Below are 20,891 nucleotides of genomic sequence, written 5' to 3' on the forward strand. Positions count from 1 at the left end.
TGCTGGCAGTTAAGTTAGAACCTCATTTAAGTAATTCCAGTACAATCACAGTGTTCAATTTAATAATATGGATTGTTTTGAATTTATAGTTAGCTAAAATGCTAAGGTGATGCTGTAAACAAACCTCATTAATAAGAGGGTTCAAGACTACACAGAACCTTCTCCCAAAAAAAGAGAAGAAAGATTTACTCGAACTAATAGCACAGAATATAAGTTTAACCAAAACTTTTCATAAGTTGTACTCAATGAACATTTAAAGGAAGTTGAAAATGCCCTTTTCTAGGACATAAACTCAGAATAATCTGCTGAAATCAAAAGGGAGAAGAAATTCTTCCCTATGTCCTGAATTCTCCTGATGTTTTATCACTAAAGCAGATTAATGATACGCATACTATGCTTTGTGATGCTAAAAACCAATGTATTTAATTACTTTGAAGAATAATTCTTTGATGAAACAATGGACTTTGAAATATCACAGTAATTTCCACTGGCTGTTTCCAGTTATTTTGAATTCTGCAATTTAGGGATTTGCTGTCTTTAAAAAGAATCTTTAAAACAAATGCATTGGCTGCTAAGATCTGTTCCTGTAAGTGATGCAACTTTTATCACTTGCTCTGAGTGAAGACCAACATGGATGGCTGAAAGGGAACAATATACACCTCACACTCAGTTTTGCACACTGTGAAAATTCCCATATACTGGTCACATCTCAAAATGTGAAAAATACTCTATCTACCACATGGTTTTATCTTCTCAATAGTAATAAAAGACAAGACAATTTCAGAGTTTCCTAAAAAAACCCAAGAAAGCAGAAATCTTAAGAAATATTCTGGAAATATTTTGACTCTTAACTTTGAGTATACTGAGAACAGAGTTGTCTTCTTCTCCCTTCTAACACTGGAAAGATTTTAATTTGGCTTGCATCAATTTGGGCTAAGAATTAAAATGTCAAAGCCTGGAGTATCACTAACCATGTAAAGCATGTATTTCCAACTAGGCAGCTGGAAAGTGAGTGAATGACTTCGGGCATTAAACACATACTTGGGAAAAATAAAGTGTACAGAGGAGGAGGTTAAAGAACTTTGAAAAAATATTTCTACAGTAGCATTAGAAATAAACAGTGCATCAAAGATTTAAAATTTTCATGTTAATATGGACTGATCCAAGCCACAATGAATCACAGGATAATCACTCAAACTAAAAATTAACCGCATTCTACCTTACAGAAGCTAGAACTGGAATTTACCTGAATACCATTAATATGATTAAAAAAGATTCCTTCTGGCATGCCTCAATTTACCCACAGAGAACCAGTGCCATTAGTGTGTAATCAAAATACAGCATTATCACGAGCTTTTCACTTTTTTGAACCTTTGCTATCAAATACTCAAATTTGAAAGAGCTTTTACATGTGAGAACTCAGTATCACTGCTGCACGAAGTGTTTTATTTGTTGGCTGGGATTTCTTTGTGGAAACTGTGTAAAAGACCTTGAGGGCTACAGGTCACAGAATTCATGTTAAACAGAAAGCTGCCCAACATTACTGTCAATACCTCTAAAAAGGCAGTTCATAGACAGAATAATGCATTTTACATTCAGATATTTCCTCTCAAAAGCAAAGGAATTTCAGAAGAAATAAAAATCAGTAGTGAAGGCCACATACTTTTTGCATTTGATGAGCTGAAATGCAAAAAAACAATTAAAGCATCTTGTAAGAGAAAAAAACCAACAACAACAAAACAAACATAGGACTTCTGGGAAGCGATGATTTAGTTGATGGGGTGGTCAGCATGGAAACTGTTGGGAATGCTACAACAGAACTGACCACAAGTACAAGGGAATATGAACAGGAACATAGTACAGGCATCAACTAGAAAACCGTAACTTGCCAACTTGTAAACAAGAAAAAGCATTTCACAGATTAAAAGTTCTAGGGAAGTAAACTTCTTTAAATTACTTTGTCAGTTCAACCCTGATTTAAAAAAGTATGGCTAGCAAAAATACATAAGCGTCAGCATATTTATAAGTCTTGATCAGAGCAGCCATGAGCCTTTGATAAACGGCTGGAAACGAACACCCTTCTACTAAGGATGAAAAAAAAATAATATTCCATTCTCTTCTTCCTTTTATTCCCCAATCCACACTTGTATATGTAGAATTCACATGCTCCAAGAACATCCTGACGCTGCTATAGATTGAGACGTGGAGAGACCGGTGGAGGAAAACAGACAAACTCTCTTAAAATACTACGGGCCACATCGACGTTATTCTGGGCAATTTCAAGTGCCCTCTTGACTTCTTCAAAGGAATAGCCCTCTCCCATAAGTTTTGCAATTTTTGCATCCACATTTTCTGTAGAACTGTCAGAGCTGTACGCTTTCCTGTGATGTATTTCTGGTGCAGTCCTCCGAGGAAGAGGTTTAGGGGGCCTGGCTGGTGCTTGTGAACCATCTGTTTCAAATAAAGGAGATAGAAATAATTAGAAATTGGCTTTAAAATAGTGTTACAGGTAGGTCAAGCATCATGAAGCAGTTTAAAAAGTAAAATACTGAGGAAACAGAGATATTTTCTTTTAATGACATATCTTAAAATTCAGACACAGGCTGAATTTCTCAAGAACATCCAAAACAGATATAATGTTGTGAAGCTCTATAATAATATGAAGGAACATTCAAGTTACAATATGAACTATCCAAATCTGGAAGAAAAAGAAAGCACAAAGATGGTGAAAACAGACAGTCAAAATTTTGAAGGTGCTTGAATCTCAACCCACAGTTGGAGAACTTTTTCTTGGTGTGTTTCAAAAAAGCAAAACATAAATTTGATCACAATTTTGTTCAGGACCACAAGTTGTGTAAAAAGGGATAGAGACAAATATGCCTGAGAGAGAAAAACTCTTCACTACTTGGTACATCTTGCAGATTCTGTTCAGTCAACTGCAGTTCATTTCATGCATAGCAGCTATGCGTAAGTGGAGAAATTACTGGTTTATTAAAAAAACCTGTAAGTCCAACTATTATCAGTGGTGAGAATAAAACGCAATCCTTCCTCTGCAGTGTCCCTTTCCTTTTCTTCCGTGGAAAAGCCACCTTCACAGATAGTGCTAGTGCTAAGAATCATGATGTGCTGATGAAAAGAGCTAATATTCAAACTTGCTAACCTTCCTAGAGTCAAGAGTTTCGTACCCAAATAAACTTGGCACTTTAGTGAAACCTCTTTATCCTCACTGATTCCGCAATAAGAAGCTTAAATATAAGCAAGCATAGAGCAGAAAACAACTTCAAGAGCCAAGTATTTAAAACAAACAAACAAACAACAAAACAAAACAAACTTTAATCCTTCCAAAAAGGGTTCTAGAAAGTTCCATCAGCAGTGACTTTGATAGCTTTTAAGAATTTCTGGCTGTGATACTTCTTGTTTACTTACACTGACAGCAGTGGCATTTTTGCAGTGTTAAGTACTTCAGAGGCAGTTTTCTAGAGATGCAAGAATGTTTTCTTTCTAGTATTGGGGTTACAACATCATACTTTATCATGACACTGGACAGAGAGAACCGTAATTCCATCAAGTGCATGAAACACTTCAGATTAACGAAAATAGCTTCCATTAGTAAGCATCTGACCAAGGTATATTCTTCTCCCAACTTAGTTTCCATGCATTCACATGAGACTGTTGCTATAAATTTTAATTCCATTTCTTAATTCATAGAAGATAATAAAATAGTACTTTTAGCAAGATGATGATATCCATATAACGAATGGATGGGAGTAATTTGATTACAAATTTACAGTAAAGGGATAAGATTAATTCTGTTCTAATTTCATTGCCTGCATTCCTTGCAAATAGTTATGACATCCTACAGATAGTAAGGGCTATTTTGTGTTTGTTACAATTTTTTTCCCTCTCTAAAGATGAAAAGAATTATATAAATGCTAAACATTCTATTAAACACACATGACTCAGATCCAAGCCTGCTATGAGGGTGTGGAAGATCCATGAACCACACCAATTTAAGAAATCATAGAATCATCAGGGTTGGAAGGGACCTTAAAGATCATCAAGTTCCAACCCCCCTGCCAGGAGCATAAACCCTACCACTAGAACAGGTTGCACAAAACCTCATCCAAACTGGCCTTAGAAACCTCCAGGGAGGGGGCATCAGCAACTTTCCTGGGCAACCCATTCCAGCTCCTCACCACCCTTATAATGAATAATTTCTTCCTGATATCTAACCTAAATCTCCCCTCTCTCAGCTTAAAACCATTACCCCTTGTCCTATCACTGCCCTCTCTGATGAAAAGCCCCTCCCCAACCTTCCTGTAGCCCCTTTCAAGTATTGGAAGGTTGCTATAAGGTCTCCTCGGAGACTTCTCTTCTCCAGGCTGAACAGCCCCAACTACCCCAGCCTGTCTTCATAGCAGAGGAGCTCCAGCCCTCTGATCATCTTCATGGCCCTTCTTTAGACTCTCTCCAACAAGTCCATATCCTTCTTGTGCTGAGGGCACCAGAACTGTATGCAATACTCTAGGTTGGGTCTCACCAGAGCAGAGTAGGGGGCAGAATCACCTCTCTGGCCCTGCTGGCCACACTTCTTTTGATGCAGCCCAAGATGCAGTTGCTCTCTGGGCTGTGAGCTCACACTGGCAGCTCATGTCGAGCTTCTCATCTACTACCATCCCCAAGTCCTTCTCCTCAGGACTGCTCTCCAGCCATTCTCCCCCCAGCCTGCATTTGTGCCTGGGATTGTGCCAACCCAGGTGCAGGACTTTGCACTTAGTCTTGTTGAACTTCATGAGGTTGGCACTGGCCCACCTCTCCAGCCTGTTAAGGTCCCTCTGGATGGCATCCCTTCCCTCTAGGGTGTCAATCACTCCACACAGCTTGGTATCATCAGCAAACCTGCTGAGGAGACACTCAGTCCCACTGTCCATGTCTCCAACAAAGATTGTTAAACAGCACTGGTCCCAATACTGGCCCCTGAGGGACACAACTTGTCACTTGCCTCCATTTGGACATTGAGCCATTGACCACAACTCTCTGGGTGTGGCCATCCAGCCAATCTCTTATCCACCGAGTGCTCCATCTGTCAAATCCATGCCTTGTCAGTTTAGAGACCAAGATGTCATGTGGGACAGTGTCAAACAACTTGCACAAATCCAGGTAGATGGCATCAGTTTCTCTGCCACCATCCACCATCTCTGTAGCCTTGTTGTAGAAGGCCACCAGGTTGGTCAGGTATCACTTGCCCATAGTGAAGCCATGTTGGCTGTCACCAATCACCTCCTTATTTTCCGTGTGCCTTAGCAGACTTTCCAGGAGGATCTGCTCCATGACCTGGCGAGGCACAGAGGTGACAGTGACCAGCCTGTGCTTCCCTGGGTCTTCCTTTTTCCCTTTTTTAAAAATAGAGGCTATGTTCCCTTTTTTCCAATCAGCAGGGAACTTCACTAGACTGCCATGACCTCTCAAATATGATGGACAGAGGCTTAGCAACTGCATCCATCAGCTCCCAAATGTCCTGATTTGAGCCAGGATGAAGCCAGTTATCTTTTTACTGTGGTTTTTTTTTTTTTTTTTTTTCAGTAAACTGTCTTTTAACTACCAGCAAGTTTTCCATCTACTGAACTGATAACACTGGAAGTTTATGTTACTGATGAGATATCAAGGTCACTTTGCTCTGCAGGCTCAGATACTAGAGAAGCAGAAAAGTCCTATCTGTAACCCTCCTGTAGGGAGGAGTGGACTAGACAGACAGCAAAATTGACCAAGTATTCCGTTCCATATATCTACGTAAGCTCAGTGTAAGGTCAGGGATCACAGAAGACAACTTCCTTCCTTCTTCTTTCCTTCTCTTCCATCCATGGCTCACGTCTGGGCAGGACTCCATCCATCACCACTGATCCCCAGGCTTGTGCATTCCTGACCCTCACAACCGTCCCTCATCTCCTGTCTGCTCTGCCTCTCTCTCTGGCAGCTTCAGGACATTTCAGAGCTGCTCACAGCTCAGGAGATGCCAGGGGAATTGCTGGGGGTGGGGGAAGGCACTAGGGTTTTGCACATTCCTGAACACATTTGTATATAATTGTACTTATTTTCTTTTATTCTTAGTATTTAATTAAAGCTGTGTAGTTTAGTTTTCAATCCATAAAGTCTCTCTTCCTTTACTCTTTCTCTCCTTCCTTATCTGGGTGGGAGGGGGAAGGGATTGAGAGCATTGTTGTCACTGGTTCAATTGCCCATCCTGAGTCAAACCATGACAATTAACTATAACTCAGGAAATGTGCCTGTTAACCAAAAAAAAAGCAAATAAAAAACAGGTTCAAGTTTCTCATTTCACTTATTTTAGGAAACCCTAGACTCTACCAGAAGAATATCCTTTATATTTAAATAATGGTATGTCATGTTAAAAACTAGTCTGCTTTCTCTCACAAACACTTCAAACTGTTTTAATATGCACATTTCGTTTTGGAAGTTACTATCGAGGATGAAACAAAATTAATGTGCAAACTTTACACGTTTCCGTGCCCTTGAAGTATACTGGAAATTCTTAATGGCTAGAACAGATCCTTCAGTATGTATGTTACACAAGATGTTTTTTGATCTACCCAGCCTAACATAGGCTTAAAACTGCAGTTACTACTTGTCTAAAACCTTTAATTTGCTGAAGCTTCCAAACAAACTTTAAGCAATCACATAACTTAGCAAGGTCATTTTTAATTCTGTCAGCAGAATTGCAGCATATGCATTTTATTCTCACTACAGTAACATCTCTCTATAGAACAGATACTTTAACATCTTCAGCCCTCTGGCTCAATTCCCATTATTTCTTTTTTTGAATGCTGACATCTCTTTCAATATCTTAATATCCACAAAACCTAAAAGCTGAAGCGAGGTATCGCATTGGATCCTGAGCTTAAGCCTAAGCTGCATGTCCATCTGGACACTGAGATAGAGGTATTTAAACAGGACTTTCCTTCCCAGCCTCCAATCCTCTTTGATGATTCAGATGCTGTGGATGTCTAACTAAAAATTCAAATAGATTTTCTAATTGTGTAATTAAATTAACAATTTCTACAGCAAGGAGCTTCTTCTATCACTCACATTTCTGTAATTCAGCACTAGATTTAACCCTTCAGTAGTGCATTAGAATAAAGGCAGAGACAGGCTCATTTAATAAGTGTTTAAAAACCTCAGAAAAAGTTCTGAGAGCTGTGTGGCAGAGCAGGAGGGGAGCATCTGTAATGATGCCAGTCACCTATTCCTCTCTGCTGTGAAATTGCCCCCTTCTTCCCTTGCTGCTTCTCCTGTATGTTCCATGGTCTTTCACTGACAGGCTGAGAAGCAAGCATCAGAGAAACAGATCATGAAGTTGTGCAAGGCTCTCTGTGGAGCAGTGGTAGCTTCAGCTCATCTAACTGGGGTATAGGAGCAGAGCATACGCAGGGGGCATCTATACAAGAGCAGGAAGGAAGTAAGAAAGGAGTTAACTGCACGTATTGATCCATCAAGCTCTTAGGCATGATCTTCATATTCTGCATTACTGCAGGAGATGAGTCCTCTTTGGGTTAATTGAAATCCACTCTGAAATAATAATGCGACATCCTCACCCAAACATTTCCATGTAAAGGAAATTAAATTTGCATGCAAGAGCTATAATGAGGACAGGTGAGTGAACAAGGAGCAGAAAAAGATACTTAACTAGCCATTTGAATCCATTTCTTACAGCACAACTAAATTCAGTAACACACAGCAGACATCTATACTGGAGGTCTAATTTTCTTATGCCTTTCCCACGTGTCATTGGCTGTGTGTAGGTAAAATACACCAACTATTAGCAGTACCTCCTTCTCTTCATGTTATTGGAATAATTTTTAAAAGTTGTATTTAAGAAGTTTGAAAAACTATGCCTTTGGGATAGCTAGGTGCATAGTTGAGAACTATTTCCTAAGTATTCAACACTAAATATGTTGCTGAATTAGAATAAATTTCTCATTACATGTTAATGATTCAGTTGAACATCATCACAGCAATCTTAAGAACAGTCAAGCTAAAGCACAGAAGTTAAAGGACTCCCCATGCTACTCTAGGGAGCCAGCGGCTAAGTTATAATTAGATTTTCATGTGAACGACATTTTTTTTTCCAGCTAGTTCAAAAAATCACCATACAAAAAGGCTGAAATGAAGAATTTCCTAAGTGGATGTATTAGGTCAGAATAAATGCAAAACAAAAGTTCTGAAGAGTTACATCTCTAAATTGTCTTTTTAAATCACAGAAGAAGGTGAATTGGTTCATCCTGAAACTCATCAGTTCTGTTCTATGGAATTGCTGCCACTGTAAAAGCAGCTTTCCAATTAAGAGTACAAAATGATCTATCACATAGTTTTAATTTAATTGAAATTAAATGGAATATCTTGCTGTACATCATGCTGGTTTAGAATGATAATTATAGCAAAAGTCTACATGTGGGTGTTTTAGAAGATGGCTATGAAAAACATACAGATAGAAAAGTATTTATTAAAGGGATACAAGAATGCTTCAAGATCTTCACTAGTAAACATTTTGAAATAACTTAGGAAAATTAAAAATTATTCTACCATAGAATTACAAGAACTGGAAGAAAACTTCATACTTTAAAAAATAGTTACATCACTGTAATAATTTGCTTTATAAAATATTTGCTTTATAAAATAATACCGTACATAAATCAGGTTAACATTGTAAGTCAAGTAGATCCCTCACAGTCTCACATATGAAACATGCATAATAAAACCCTTTTCCTAGCAAGAGGAAAAAAAAAAGAGTAAAACTTATATTAGTAGAAGTATCCTCCGAAAAGTGCTAGTTTACCAAAGGCATCGCACTAACTCGCAAACGTGATATTCCTTCGAAAATCTCTAGCACTCTTCAGGCTAAATTTCCCCTATAGTTTCAGTTGGAAAAACATATTCTTTCACTCCTATACCATGGCAGAGATGAACTATGTTTTCCTAAAAAAAGAGATACAATTACGATTGAAAAATGAATTGTTATTTTCACTTGTGATTGCTGCAATTTTACAATTATTATCTTTATATCCACAGAACTAAGTCCCTTTCTTTATGCATTAGAAAAGAGTTCTTACACTCAATTTGCTCTTATCTGGAGAATGAATAACGGCTCAATGCATCACTTAGCTCTTCCTCTGCGTGTTCTCCACACTCCTTTGAAATATAGGTAATTTTATAATTATTTTAATTAATTTGAGTAGCTTTTCCACTACTAGTGTTGCCTGAAAACCATAAGCAAAATTTCAATGGCAAATGAATTGCCTCTACTGGACCTGTTCTGTTGGAAGACTGAATTTTAATTTGTTTTGGCTCCTGTTCTTTTATTAAAAAACATTTAAACATTTTTTAGAACTTCAGACAAGCATTAGCAAAAAAGGTCAGAAAATATAAACACTTTAAAAAGTGAAGTTACTTTTTTTTTTAAGGAGCAATAAAACAAAGATGAAAGTGAGATGCATGTGGTCCCTGCAGGAATTCTGATCTCTTGGGAGCATTTGAGGTACCATAAGAATCTCTGCCTTTCTACAAAAAATAAGGAACTTTACAACTCACAAAAGCATTCTGTTTGCCAGCTGGTGAAACTGATTCCATAATACCTACATCTACAGACAACAGGTAGCTACTTCTAAATTTATTGCTCAACTTTAATTTCTGTTATCCTTTGATGATGTTGTATTTTTGTAAAGCAATAATTCTATTGCCATTTTTTTGCCTGAAATGACAAAAAAAAGCCTTACAGGACTTTATGGATGGAAGTTACTTGCTTCATAAAGTTGTAATTTTCTACAAGAACAGCTTTCTACCTTACCTGAAGAGGGAGGAAGTTGATCATAGTCTTGAGATGCCCTGTTTGTTTTGACACTTTCTCCAGTTACTCTCCGAGCAGGTGGCAAAGGAACGTGACCAGTTATGGGATCAAAATGAGGATCTGTAATAACAGAACAAAAAAAGGTGTCTTAGAATAATGACCATTATTATTCATAGCACATCTTTATGCACACATACATCCAAATTCAACACTTGCATAGGAGATAAATAAGGATATCTGGACGTGACAAAAACAGGAGCACAGCTCCAAGCTTGTCTATCCTGCACTGACCTGTTTACATCCAGGAAGTACCTTTCAATTACCCAACCTTGAACATCTCTAGCACTGTGGCTGGCAAAGCCTGGAAGAAATTGCAAAGCCTGAAGCAGCACAATTAGAAATATCCTAGCTATTCACTTTGGCAACACTTCACAAAGACTGCAGGGTAGAGGATAGATTTCCTATCCATACTGTCCCAGCTACAGGTAAATATTACAGGGACTGTTAAAGGCTGTGACTGGACGTGGCTTCTGCTCTGGCCTTATAAGAGTGTTTGTATGCGAGTCCCAATTTTTGCTGCTGTTGATTATGTGATTATTATTCTTGTCTGACAGGTTCTGATGGATAGCTGAGAAATCACCCCCAAGACTCGTATGGAAACGATAATAAAAAACTCACAATAAATCATCTATAGCAGATTATATGACAATATGCAAAATGAGTAATATGACTAGAAATACCATATGAATAAAAAAAGATTAATACACACAACCATATATCCTTAAGTAGATGTATATATTTGTAGCAGCAGTATCATTAATCTTATAAGATGGTATTCACTGTATAAATATATATATATTCAGTATACATATGGCTTGAGATGGATTTTCAAGATTTTTTATTAAAATCTGTTATTTTTTTTTAACATTGTCAGTGATGTTTTTTAGATTATTTGGAAATAACACTTAAAAATTTGAAACACTGCACGTTCCTGGGAACTGCATGCAGATCAACAGAGTTTGTACGTATCTGTGCAAGGGCTTCTATCTTTCCTCTCCATTCCCATTAAAACTGAATGGTGCAGCTTGGTTTCTGCTCTACAGTTGAAGCACCTATTCAGACTGGATTGAGTAATAAAAGGTTATTCCAGTTCAGCGTAAACTAGCTCACTTTCATCCCACAGCTATTATCACTCATGAAGGTCAGCCGAACACCTGACAACCTCTCAGCCTACTACTGGAGTTGCACATGACTGCTCGTCATCTCCATTCTAGCATTCCCATGATACTGTCATCAAAACATTTAATTTATCCTTTTCCATCCAGCTTCTAGAAAAAATAGTCAGGAGGAAGAAGGTGACATCTAACTGCACCACGAGGTAGATATCACTGAAAATATTCCTGGGACACAAACACTTGAGATGCCAACATTCTTTAGAAGCTTCCACAGAGGGAAAAAGTAAGTTCATGGGTACGTACTACAACTCTGAAAAATCCCACTGTAATCTGTTCCATCAGCAATTAATGTATTCAGGTTAACCTGATAATCAAATACTTTTCAACTCAAAGACAAAATTTATACATTTTGAACATAGCTTTTATACATTTTACATGCAAAATATTGGACTGAAAAAGTGTCACAGGAAGAGGCTGACTTATCAAAGAGGTTATGAACCACAAGCACCTGCAACTGTTCACTATTAATATAGGTTTGCAGCAAAACTTTACAAAAGTTCTCTTTTCCCCAACTTGCAGATTGAAAGTAAACCCCACAAATTAAGTTTTATTATAGAAAAAAATGGAGTTGACAAAAGGATACAGACTAGTATCACAGATTACAGCAGAAAACTTGGCACTTCACAAGTAACAAGTCTTAATATAAAAATACAATTCACCAAAATACCTAGCCAGGTATAGAAATACTGACCTTATTTCATTACTTCGTGATAATGAAAAGTTAAGTCTTTTTATATTCCAAGTTGTTTCATCACCATTAACAAAAAAGCCTATTTTTAAATATTTGGTATAATGAAGTATAGACAAAACAGACTTCTGAAGCCTGATGCCAACTTTATCACAGAACAGCTAAGCTTCAGAAGTAAAAGAAAATTAAACAAAACACATTTATTCTTTTGTATTCCTACCAGAATTAAGGAACAGCTCATGTCCTGAAGGAGGTCGGCTTCCAGAGCCAGCAGGTTTTGTGTGCTCTATCATGCTGTGCCGAGCAGGTGGCGGTGGTGGGGGTGGTAGGGAAGGGGGTGAGCTATCAAATGTATCTTCACCTGCATTTTAGAAAAGAATTATTAGATGAGCAAAACTTAAGAACTGCAGAATAAAGAGTGATGTTTAACATTAATTTTTCTGGCTGCTGAGAGGGCTACTCCTAGGGTTCATCTAGTAAGTCCAGTAATGAAATTGTAAACCGGACTCTTACTAGGCAAAATCCTCTTCTAAAACTTGCTCTGAATGACTGTTTTGAGTGCTCAGTTTCCTTTCTGGGGTAGGGGAAGAGGTTTCTTTAGTGGTTCATTTGCAAAGAGTGTATTATAATGAAAGCTTCAATTGAATATCATTGTAAAATACCAGCTATCTTCCCGTAGCTAAACAAAAATACTCAAGCACCAGTGCTGACTACATTGAATCTGCTACATTTGTACTTTTTATTCTCTTTATCTGCTGCTCTAAAGCTCTGGCCCCAGATAAAAATTGAATTTTCTAGGGCTTGACAAAAGAATGTACTCCTTACACAAAGGTGGTGCAGACAGGTCTGGGGGTTAGGAAGCAGTGTGATTTACATGCACTTCTGCTGTCAAATCTATGTACTCTTGCAACTCTGGAACACTTCAGGGACCAAACAGAGCATAGTTCAGGGATGGATGGCCCCCTCCCTGGCAGTATTCAAGGCCAAGTTGGATGGGGCTTCAAGTAACCTAGTCCAGTGGGAGGTAACCCTGCCCATGGAAGGGGGATTGGAACTAGATGATCTTTAAGATCCCTTCCAACCCAAAACATCCTAGGATTCTATAGCAAATGTTCAGAAGGTTTTATGGAATCAGAAAATTGGATGATGGCACATACACTACAATCTAACAATCGTGCAGTTGAGTTTGTCAATTAAGGTGGGTGATGGCCAACCACAATTCCAGTATATTTACAGAGCTCACTGACATTTGTGTAGAACAGAAAAGATAGCTTCTGGTGACTGCAGGCAGCAGTGAGCCTCAAACTGTCCCATGATAGTGGAAAAAATAGAAATAAACTTTAAAAATTAATTTAGTTTTGATTTAAATACCACTTCTTTGGCATTCTTCTTCATAGTTGGTAAAATAAATGGAATTATATAAGGTACAATAGGAAAAACCCTCCAATCTTGCATTAAATTGCAATGCTTAAACTTTGTATTAAAGGTGAAAAAAAATATTTCAGGATAAACGGTTTTGCTTTTCTATATAGCTTGAATACAGATTTAGTAGGTCTTTTCATCTGTCTTGCATGACAGCTTCCAGACAGATACCAAGTGCAGATCATTGATAGAAATACTGACTTACAGCTGTAATATTTAGCCCATAGCTTGTTTGGGACTCTCAACATACTCAACACTGGTTGTCATCTAGGCAATGTTAACCATGAAATGTAATCAGTAAAAAGTCTGCAACCTAAAGGGGGCACCAGAAGATCATAATCAGAAGGTGTCCTGTTGAGCAAAGAGATGTGTTTTGGGTTGTCTCTGGTAGGAGGTCGTGCAGGTGGCAAAGGTACCGAAACAGTAGGTGCATCACAGACATCTCCTGAATAACAAAATCACAAGAAGTGAATGTTTTCTTGCTGTACCCCTAGAACAGCACAGAGTAAATTTTCTTGCTAAACAGTGAAAAATAAAAACATACCTAACTCAGGAAATTTTGATTTCTTCATCTCAGAAGTACTACCGTGTGTCCCATTTGTTACTCCAGCACATTGACCATTCTCACACGCCCTGAAGACAGACATTAAACAGGAAGCAATTAACCAGTTATCCAAGTATTAATTCCCAGAATGACTTAAGTACCTAAGCTGTCAGTCAATTATGTAGAAACAAATGAAAGACTATAAGATGCACCGATTTTAAATTTGACACTTTTTATACTGAGAGCAGATACTAGTTAACCATCAATAAAATTCCTTTGAAGGACTATATTGCTTTCTTGGTGGGATATTGACATGGCTTAAATAGCTTACTCAAGGCTGCAATACAAGAGAGAGTAAGAACTAACACTAAACAGTCCTCACTTCAGAGCTCATGCCATTAGTTTATTCATCCAGTTAAGTCACAGACTCAATCCTATTTTGCCTTCCCAGCTGTTGAATTTTCCCTAGCAGAAATACAGTACAGGGAAATGTAGATTTTGGTAATTGTCCATGCTGAACTACACAGAAAAGTCACTAAACAAAATAAAACAAAAAAACAATAAAACCCCCAAATAGAACACACCACACCACTAGCAATAACAAATTCCAACTAAAATCCTAGCCAAACTTAAACAAAAAAATAATTTAACTAGCCAAAGCAATTTTGCAGGAATCTATTGATTTCTGTATCAAAAAGCTGAGTCTCACTGATATTTCTACCACAGTTTACTAGTTTTTAAAAATGGAAGCATATTATGCTCTCAAAATTAAACAACAAAATCAAATTAAATATGAACATCATCTAAACCAAACAGAACAAAGATGCCTAGCATCTTGTCAGAAAAATATTGCAGATTATTTTTGTAAGATGACTGTTCAACCACTGAAGGGAAAAACACAGAACAAAAGCATTTTCATAATATTAAATATTATTTAAATAAATGTGAGAGAATTGGGAAATTACTCCTGTCATTGGAACTGTGAACCCTGAATATTCAGAAAGAACCAGAGAGTTTCTCTGGAAACAGGCCAGCACGCTAAACAACTCCAGCTTAAAAATAAAAATCCTAGCCCACCATGTACCATTATTACTAAATACTAGCAAATCTGCTAGAGCTATATACAGCTAAAATTCCAGATCTTGGGTTTTTACCAAGAGTACAAACATTAATAAACCTATCAGCTTTGGCCATATGGAAAGGAGGGATGAATAAAGGTCTGGAATAATTTAAAATATATAAATAGGAAAGAGGAAGTTAAATCGTGTTTGTGGTCCCACGAGTTATAACTAGGAGTAATGAAATCAATGTAAGAATAATTACAAACTTATTAAAAACAAAACAAATAATGGTAAGAGCTATTTTGTTATGAATTAATTTCCCCAGGGAAGAGGTAGAGGAAGTGTTGCTTCTATCTTTCCAATTAGATTGGTTCCATCTCTCAAATGCAGTGTATGTAACAGTTCCTTTGATTCCTCAGCATATACACTAAATAACTAAGAATATTTTCTACTTTAATTTGAATCTATTTTGCATTTTCAATTAGCTAACCAGCCACAGGCACTAAGATAACTTAACATGGCACCATTTTAGAAGTCTTTAGGTCATAATGAGCCCAGTTAAGCGAAGTGATCAGTTTATGAATCATGCTGAAATACCTGTTCACATTAACAGTAAACACCAGAAAAAAGGGCAGCAAATGAGTATTAGCAAGTAAGACTGCAGTCCTTTTCCTTTCGGAAAAAGCTTTCTTAGGCAAAGATAGTAAATATAATAATGTATAATTCTTCTAATGATAGCCAAATTAGTAATGCTGAAATTTCTTCCCTCCGTTACTCGTTGCTGGCCCTGTCACACCCCTGGGAAGAGATGCTCAGCTTCAACAACCTGAACAACTAATCTGCCAGAAAATAAAACTGCAAATAATTCTTTGCGTTATTTTTGCAATATTTTTGACATTGTCATATCTACCAGTAAAAGAGCAAAAAGCCTTGGAGGAATATAAATTTGGGGGTTAGATGGAAGAATGCCACAGTTCCTAATTTATAAAACATGTGGAAGAAATTCTAAAGTCTCTTTAATTAACTCAAAACTCTAAGTTCTATTCAAGAACTGACGAAGGAACACTTAAAGTGATAGGAGAAAGTAACAATGGAGGACAGAACGGAGAGGTGCTAAAATTTAGAACAATTTAAATAGATACATAATAAATTGTTGACAGTTTTGCTAAACAATACTGAATAGTTAAGCTTTTTTTTGACACTCCTCTCCCCGTGAGATTAAAAGAACTGCATTAAGAGAATTCAGCATCAAGCAGAATCAAGATTATTTTTCAAAGCTTTATCTCAGCTTTCACATCTAAGCAGTGACATTAGCTAAAAGGAGAAATTTTAAGTATTTGGAACATCATATATATTAATACAGAAATATTCAATAGTATTTTCTCTTTTTTTAATGCTTAGGAGAATGGTTTGTTTCAAGTTAAAATTCTTGTCAGAATACATAATAAGAGCTGGTGGTTTTAATCACAGAGCAACCTGAATGGCAAACTGAGGTAGTTTCTCTGTAGCAAGTCCTGGATTAATACCAAAACACCCACCCTAAGTGCAAGACCAAGTATGCTAGCTAAAAAATAAAAACTAGAAAAAACCTTTGACATCAGCTTTCCATTTACAGCCTCTATTAATAATTCTAATGGCCTGGTGAAATCCCATACTAGCCAACCGAAAGCACTTAACTCTTTTCTGCAAAAGAAAGATACCAGAAAATCAGAAGTTTCTAGTTTTCCAGCTCATTCTTTTCTCAAGAATCTTTTCGGGTGCATCTAGATATTAGCATTTTAGTTCATGTTAGGAGTACAAATTGAAACAAAATTCCTCAAGGCATTCCCACTTACAGAACTTTGGTTTCCATTGCAGAGAGGTCTCAGAGCATGCAGACTCAATTGCTTCTGGATGATGTTAACAGATGTCTTGCAGGACCTCATCAATGTGCTGCAATTACTAAAGGGTAGCCAGCCATAGGACCATGTCAGGGCTAGTCTGAATCCAAAACTTCCCAAAACACAATGTGACTGTGAGGTGCTTGGGAGTCAGTTGGTTCCCTCTGCAGACCCACTCCTATTGCACCACACTACTTACCAGCCTAGCTCTCAGAAGCTGCTAAACCAAGGTAATCTCTCACCATACTACTCTCCTGTTGTATACTTCATATCTAAGAAAGGCTACACTCTATGTAACTCTAGTAACGCAAGCAACTCAACCTCTATTAGATGACTTCACATGGTACAGAAAGACATTTCCATGCAGAAGCACAACACACTCAGATAAAAAATGGTATAGGTAGGAAGTATTAGGGCCTTGGTATTATTTATTTTTTCCTCATTATTTTGCTCAGCCAACATTAAGAGGGTTTTTTTGGTGTTTTTGTTTTTTTTTTAAAGTCTCATAAGGTAGATTGGAATTTAAGTACTCAACACTCTAATGCTCAGACAACCGTGTAATATTCACATCTACACAGTGAAGGCCAGATCAGCATTTCTAATGAAGACAGAATTTTTAACCTGCATGCAAGGAATGATGAGACTATGACCTTTTTTTCACCTGTTCTAAATGTCTGATCAAAGAGGTCTAAAAATTGTAATTGGCTAACTTTGAGATAAGAGGCATGTTGAGATTTATTGATAGTGGGTTCTAGTTTATGTCAAGGTACAATATGTCCCTGCATTTTTTTAATAGCAGAAGAGTCTGAACTTTTTAGATCAATACTTGATTTTAATATCATACTTTTGTCCTACAAGACAAGTAGAGAATTGGCCCTTTTTTTTTTCCAAGACTTGTTCTCTTAACTCCAGGCATTCAGACATTTTTTACAAGTTAAAGACCAAATCGTTCACTAGGAATGACAAAGCCTTCAGTTACCATATTCCTTGGCTCCAAACCTCCTTGCCATAAGCCATTAATAATTCAGAACTGTCACAGTTCAAAGGTATTGTTTTAGAACATGTTGAAGGCAAAAAAGAGATATTCCATCTGAATTTTATAAAAAGGCTCTTACCGAGAAAATATACTGAGACATAGGCTCGAAAAGCCAAAAAGACACAGTACACATGGAACAAAAAGAGAATAAATGTATGTTCACACAGCTGCTAATTCAGATACTTTTCGGTACTATGTTGCTTCTTAAAATGAGTTAAATAAAACGTGAAAGTTTAAGGCTTTCAAAGCTGACTTTGGGAATTTCAGTCACATAATTCTCCTAAAAATTTAATTTGCAAGATTTATGGGTGTTGAATCTCCTGGTCAGTACTGAAAATCTCAACCTAAGGAAAAGAAGGATGAACTGCAGAAATAGTATCCAAAAGCAAAAAAACCCAGTTCTGATACAACAGAGATAGAACAAAGTGAATGGCACGATTTTATGACTGTGGTGGTGGTCAAATGAAACAGAAACATAAGTTATCCAAGCCTGAAAATATAAGACATTTTAGAAGGCAGACAAGCATAACCATCATTATAAATGTTGAATCTAGTTAAATTTTGGAAAAAGCAGAGTTTTTGGAAATAAGTTGCCTTCAAGTCTGCTAAATGACCTTACCGAGCAAGAGGTTTTATATTATGATTATGAGGTGGTTGTGAGCTCAGTATTACAGGATGTGAAGAAGGAACTTTGTATTCATCATCATCATCTGTGTGATCTCTTGATTTATCAGACAAAGAATTTGCTGAAGCAACAGGGCATCTAAGGAGATGAGAAAAACATCAGTTTTGCTTTAACTGTTACACAATTGACCTCAGTATGACACAGAAAACACACCTCTTTAGCCTAAACATCCTTAATTTATCTCTGCTACGTATAAGGTAACAAAAAAATCCATGTCAAACTAAAACTTGTAAGGCTACAGAATTTGCCTGTATCTTGAATTATTTTTACTTCATACAATAATTGTTTTTAGTTGTCCTCCCAGACTGTGATTTATACTACTTCTTAAAAGTGGTAGAAGTCCAGGAAACAGGTAGACTTCACAATTTCCATTTACAGGTAACAAGTTTATTTGTAGACAATACTGCTGGATACAAGAATTATTTTTAAATGAAAACCTAACTTCTATATCTAGTTTACTGAGTATTAATTAAATGATGGGCAAAAAACCTCATTTTAGTGAGCAGCCTAGGGAAAGTAATTGTTCGGTATCAACAAGCTCAACATATCGTTCGACCTTCAAAGAATATAACTAGCTATGCTAGCAATCAACACCATCTACACTTTTAAACATAGAGACCCTCCACTTACAGTAATTACTCCAATACATTAAGATAAATCATAAACTTGCAAAACATTTGAAATACAAAAGCTTACATTAAGGACTTCAGCTTGACCATACATGAAATGAACAAATGGAAGTTTGATTCTTAAATTAGCCAAACATGAAGAGCAGCAACTGTGTAACTTCAAAAATAATCTGGATATTACATTATGCAGTAAACAGCGCCTTGCTACAGTAAATAGCACCTTTATTCTTTGCCACAAAAGCCAACAGCTAGAGGACATTGAATAAAGACTTGCAATGCATTCACAGTCATTGTGTCACATGGCTTGTGAGTATGGCTAATGGCCCCTGAGCTGAAAAACATGATATGTTACAAGATACACTGCCTTCATACATCGTTTAGGGAAATTCTTAATGAGTATAAGGAAATATGAGAAAGTGTTGGACGTAATTTCTTCTCTTGTGGTCTAATTAGCTGGATTTTACCATAATGGAAAGAGCAGAAAGATGGGTAAGCCCATCTCATAACTTTATCAACACAAGTAGCACCTGATTTACACAGTACAATTCTTCACAAAGTAAAAACATGTCTTTGACTATCAACTGTACATGATGCCACATGACTGCAGAACATGCAGGTACTCTGTGAACAAAACCAAATACCTAATGACAATGAGCACTAGCCATTCACTAAATGAATAAATAAATACATAAATAACAGGAGAAAGAAAAAGAACAGCTAAAGAAGGGGGTAGATGTGCTGCTTTTGTTTGAAGCATAAAGCTCTTCAGGTACTTGTAACTTCTCAGACAACCTTTCCTTCAATCAGTAATATGCTTTTGACATCAAAGACAAGCTGATTAAGGATGGGAATCCACCTTCTTTTGCAAAGACACACTAGCCAAAGATGGGGGGGAAGAAGATTTATGACACTGAACTGCAAACTGTATTGCAGTTTCCAACTACCTTCTGTAGACGGAGCAAAATTTCACACAGCAATGCAGTGTGAAATTGCGTGTTCCATCTCTGATTTCCTAGATGGACAAAAGGTTTGTGTCACTGCTGTACGGCCATTTAAAGAACAGAATGTAAAACCATACTGGGACATTGAGAACTTTGTAGCATTCTCAGGTAGAGAGTTAAAAAGCCCACAGAGAAAAAAAAATTCTCATTTCTGTGGATGTGCAATAATTCAGATGTTTTAGATATCTAAGCCTGTGCTTTTTGACAATAACTGCAAATGCAACTGCTGCCTTCTGCACATAGTAAAGTTTGAAATATTAATATCTTGTCCAGAAATGTCCGGTTCTGACCAAACCAGACTGTTTGAAGGCCTCTTCGAAGGGTATCTATCACTGGGAAAAAAAGAACAATCAAAAACCCCCTTCTCTAAATACCCTATCTGAAGCTGGTTATAGAGAGACTTTGATTTCTGGAATACTTTGAATAAAGTCCACAGAATAAAACTGATCCTAATCATTACTTGAACTAGGTACAGCACTACAATAGCTAGTCTTATCAGGTTTCTGATAAAAAGAGTTCAGAAAGCTGGAGGATTTCCTTAATGACAATTTACAAACTAAATAAATTTGGTATACTCAAGGAAAACAAATTATTTTTCCCCTCTTTTAGTTCATACACATTTATTTATTTTTGTTCTTAATTCAATAGTCACAGTAACCTAACTTATAACAAAGCTGCACCTTTTATTCACAGGATACCAGTGTATATACATATGCCAAAGTCAATTTCCCAACATTACTGCACTGCTGAGAAACTGTTACTGATTTAAAACTATTATTAAAGACATAAGTTCCAAGTCTTCTGCTTCTGAATACTGTGTAGCCTTAGGCAAGTCCTAGTAAAGTCTCTCTTTC

General features: G+C 36.9%; 1 protein-coding gene across 1 annotated transcript in view; it reads right to left on the reverse strand.

Annotated features, from left to right (window-relative positions):
* Positions 1-1,753: 1,753 nt before the first annotated feature.
* Positions 1,754-20,891, reverse strand: part of CBLB (Cbl proto-oncogene B, E3 ubiquitin protein ligase) — a 122,495-nt gene continuing 103,357 nt past the window's right edge. The window contains exons 14-19 of the mRNA XM_009993357.1: positions 18,342-18,485; positions 13,735-13,834; positions 13,515-13,650; positions 12,000-12,140; positions 9,857-9,976; positions 1,754-2,451 (exon numbers count right to left, since the gene is read on the reverse strand). Of these exons, the coding sequence (XP_009991659.1) occupies positions 2,189-2,451; positions 9,857-9,976; positions 12,000-12,140; positions 13,515-13,650; positions 13,735-13,834; positions 18,342-18,485 (904 nt within the window). The 3' untranslated portion in view covers positions 1,754-2,188. The remainder of the gene's footprint in view (positions 2,452-9,856; positions 9,977-11,999; positions 12,141-13,514; positions 13,651-13,734; positions 13,835-18,341; positions 18,486-20,891) is intronic.

Source organism: Chaetura pelagica, unplaced genomic scaffold (genome assembly GCF_000747805.2).
Source record: "Chaetura pelagica isolate M959 unplaced genomic scaffold, ChaPel_1.0 scaffold101, whole genome shotgun sequence".
NCBI lineage: Eukaryota > Metazoa > Chordata > Aves > Apodiformes > Apodidae > Chaetura > Chaetura pelagica.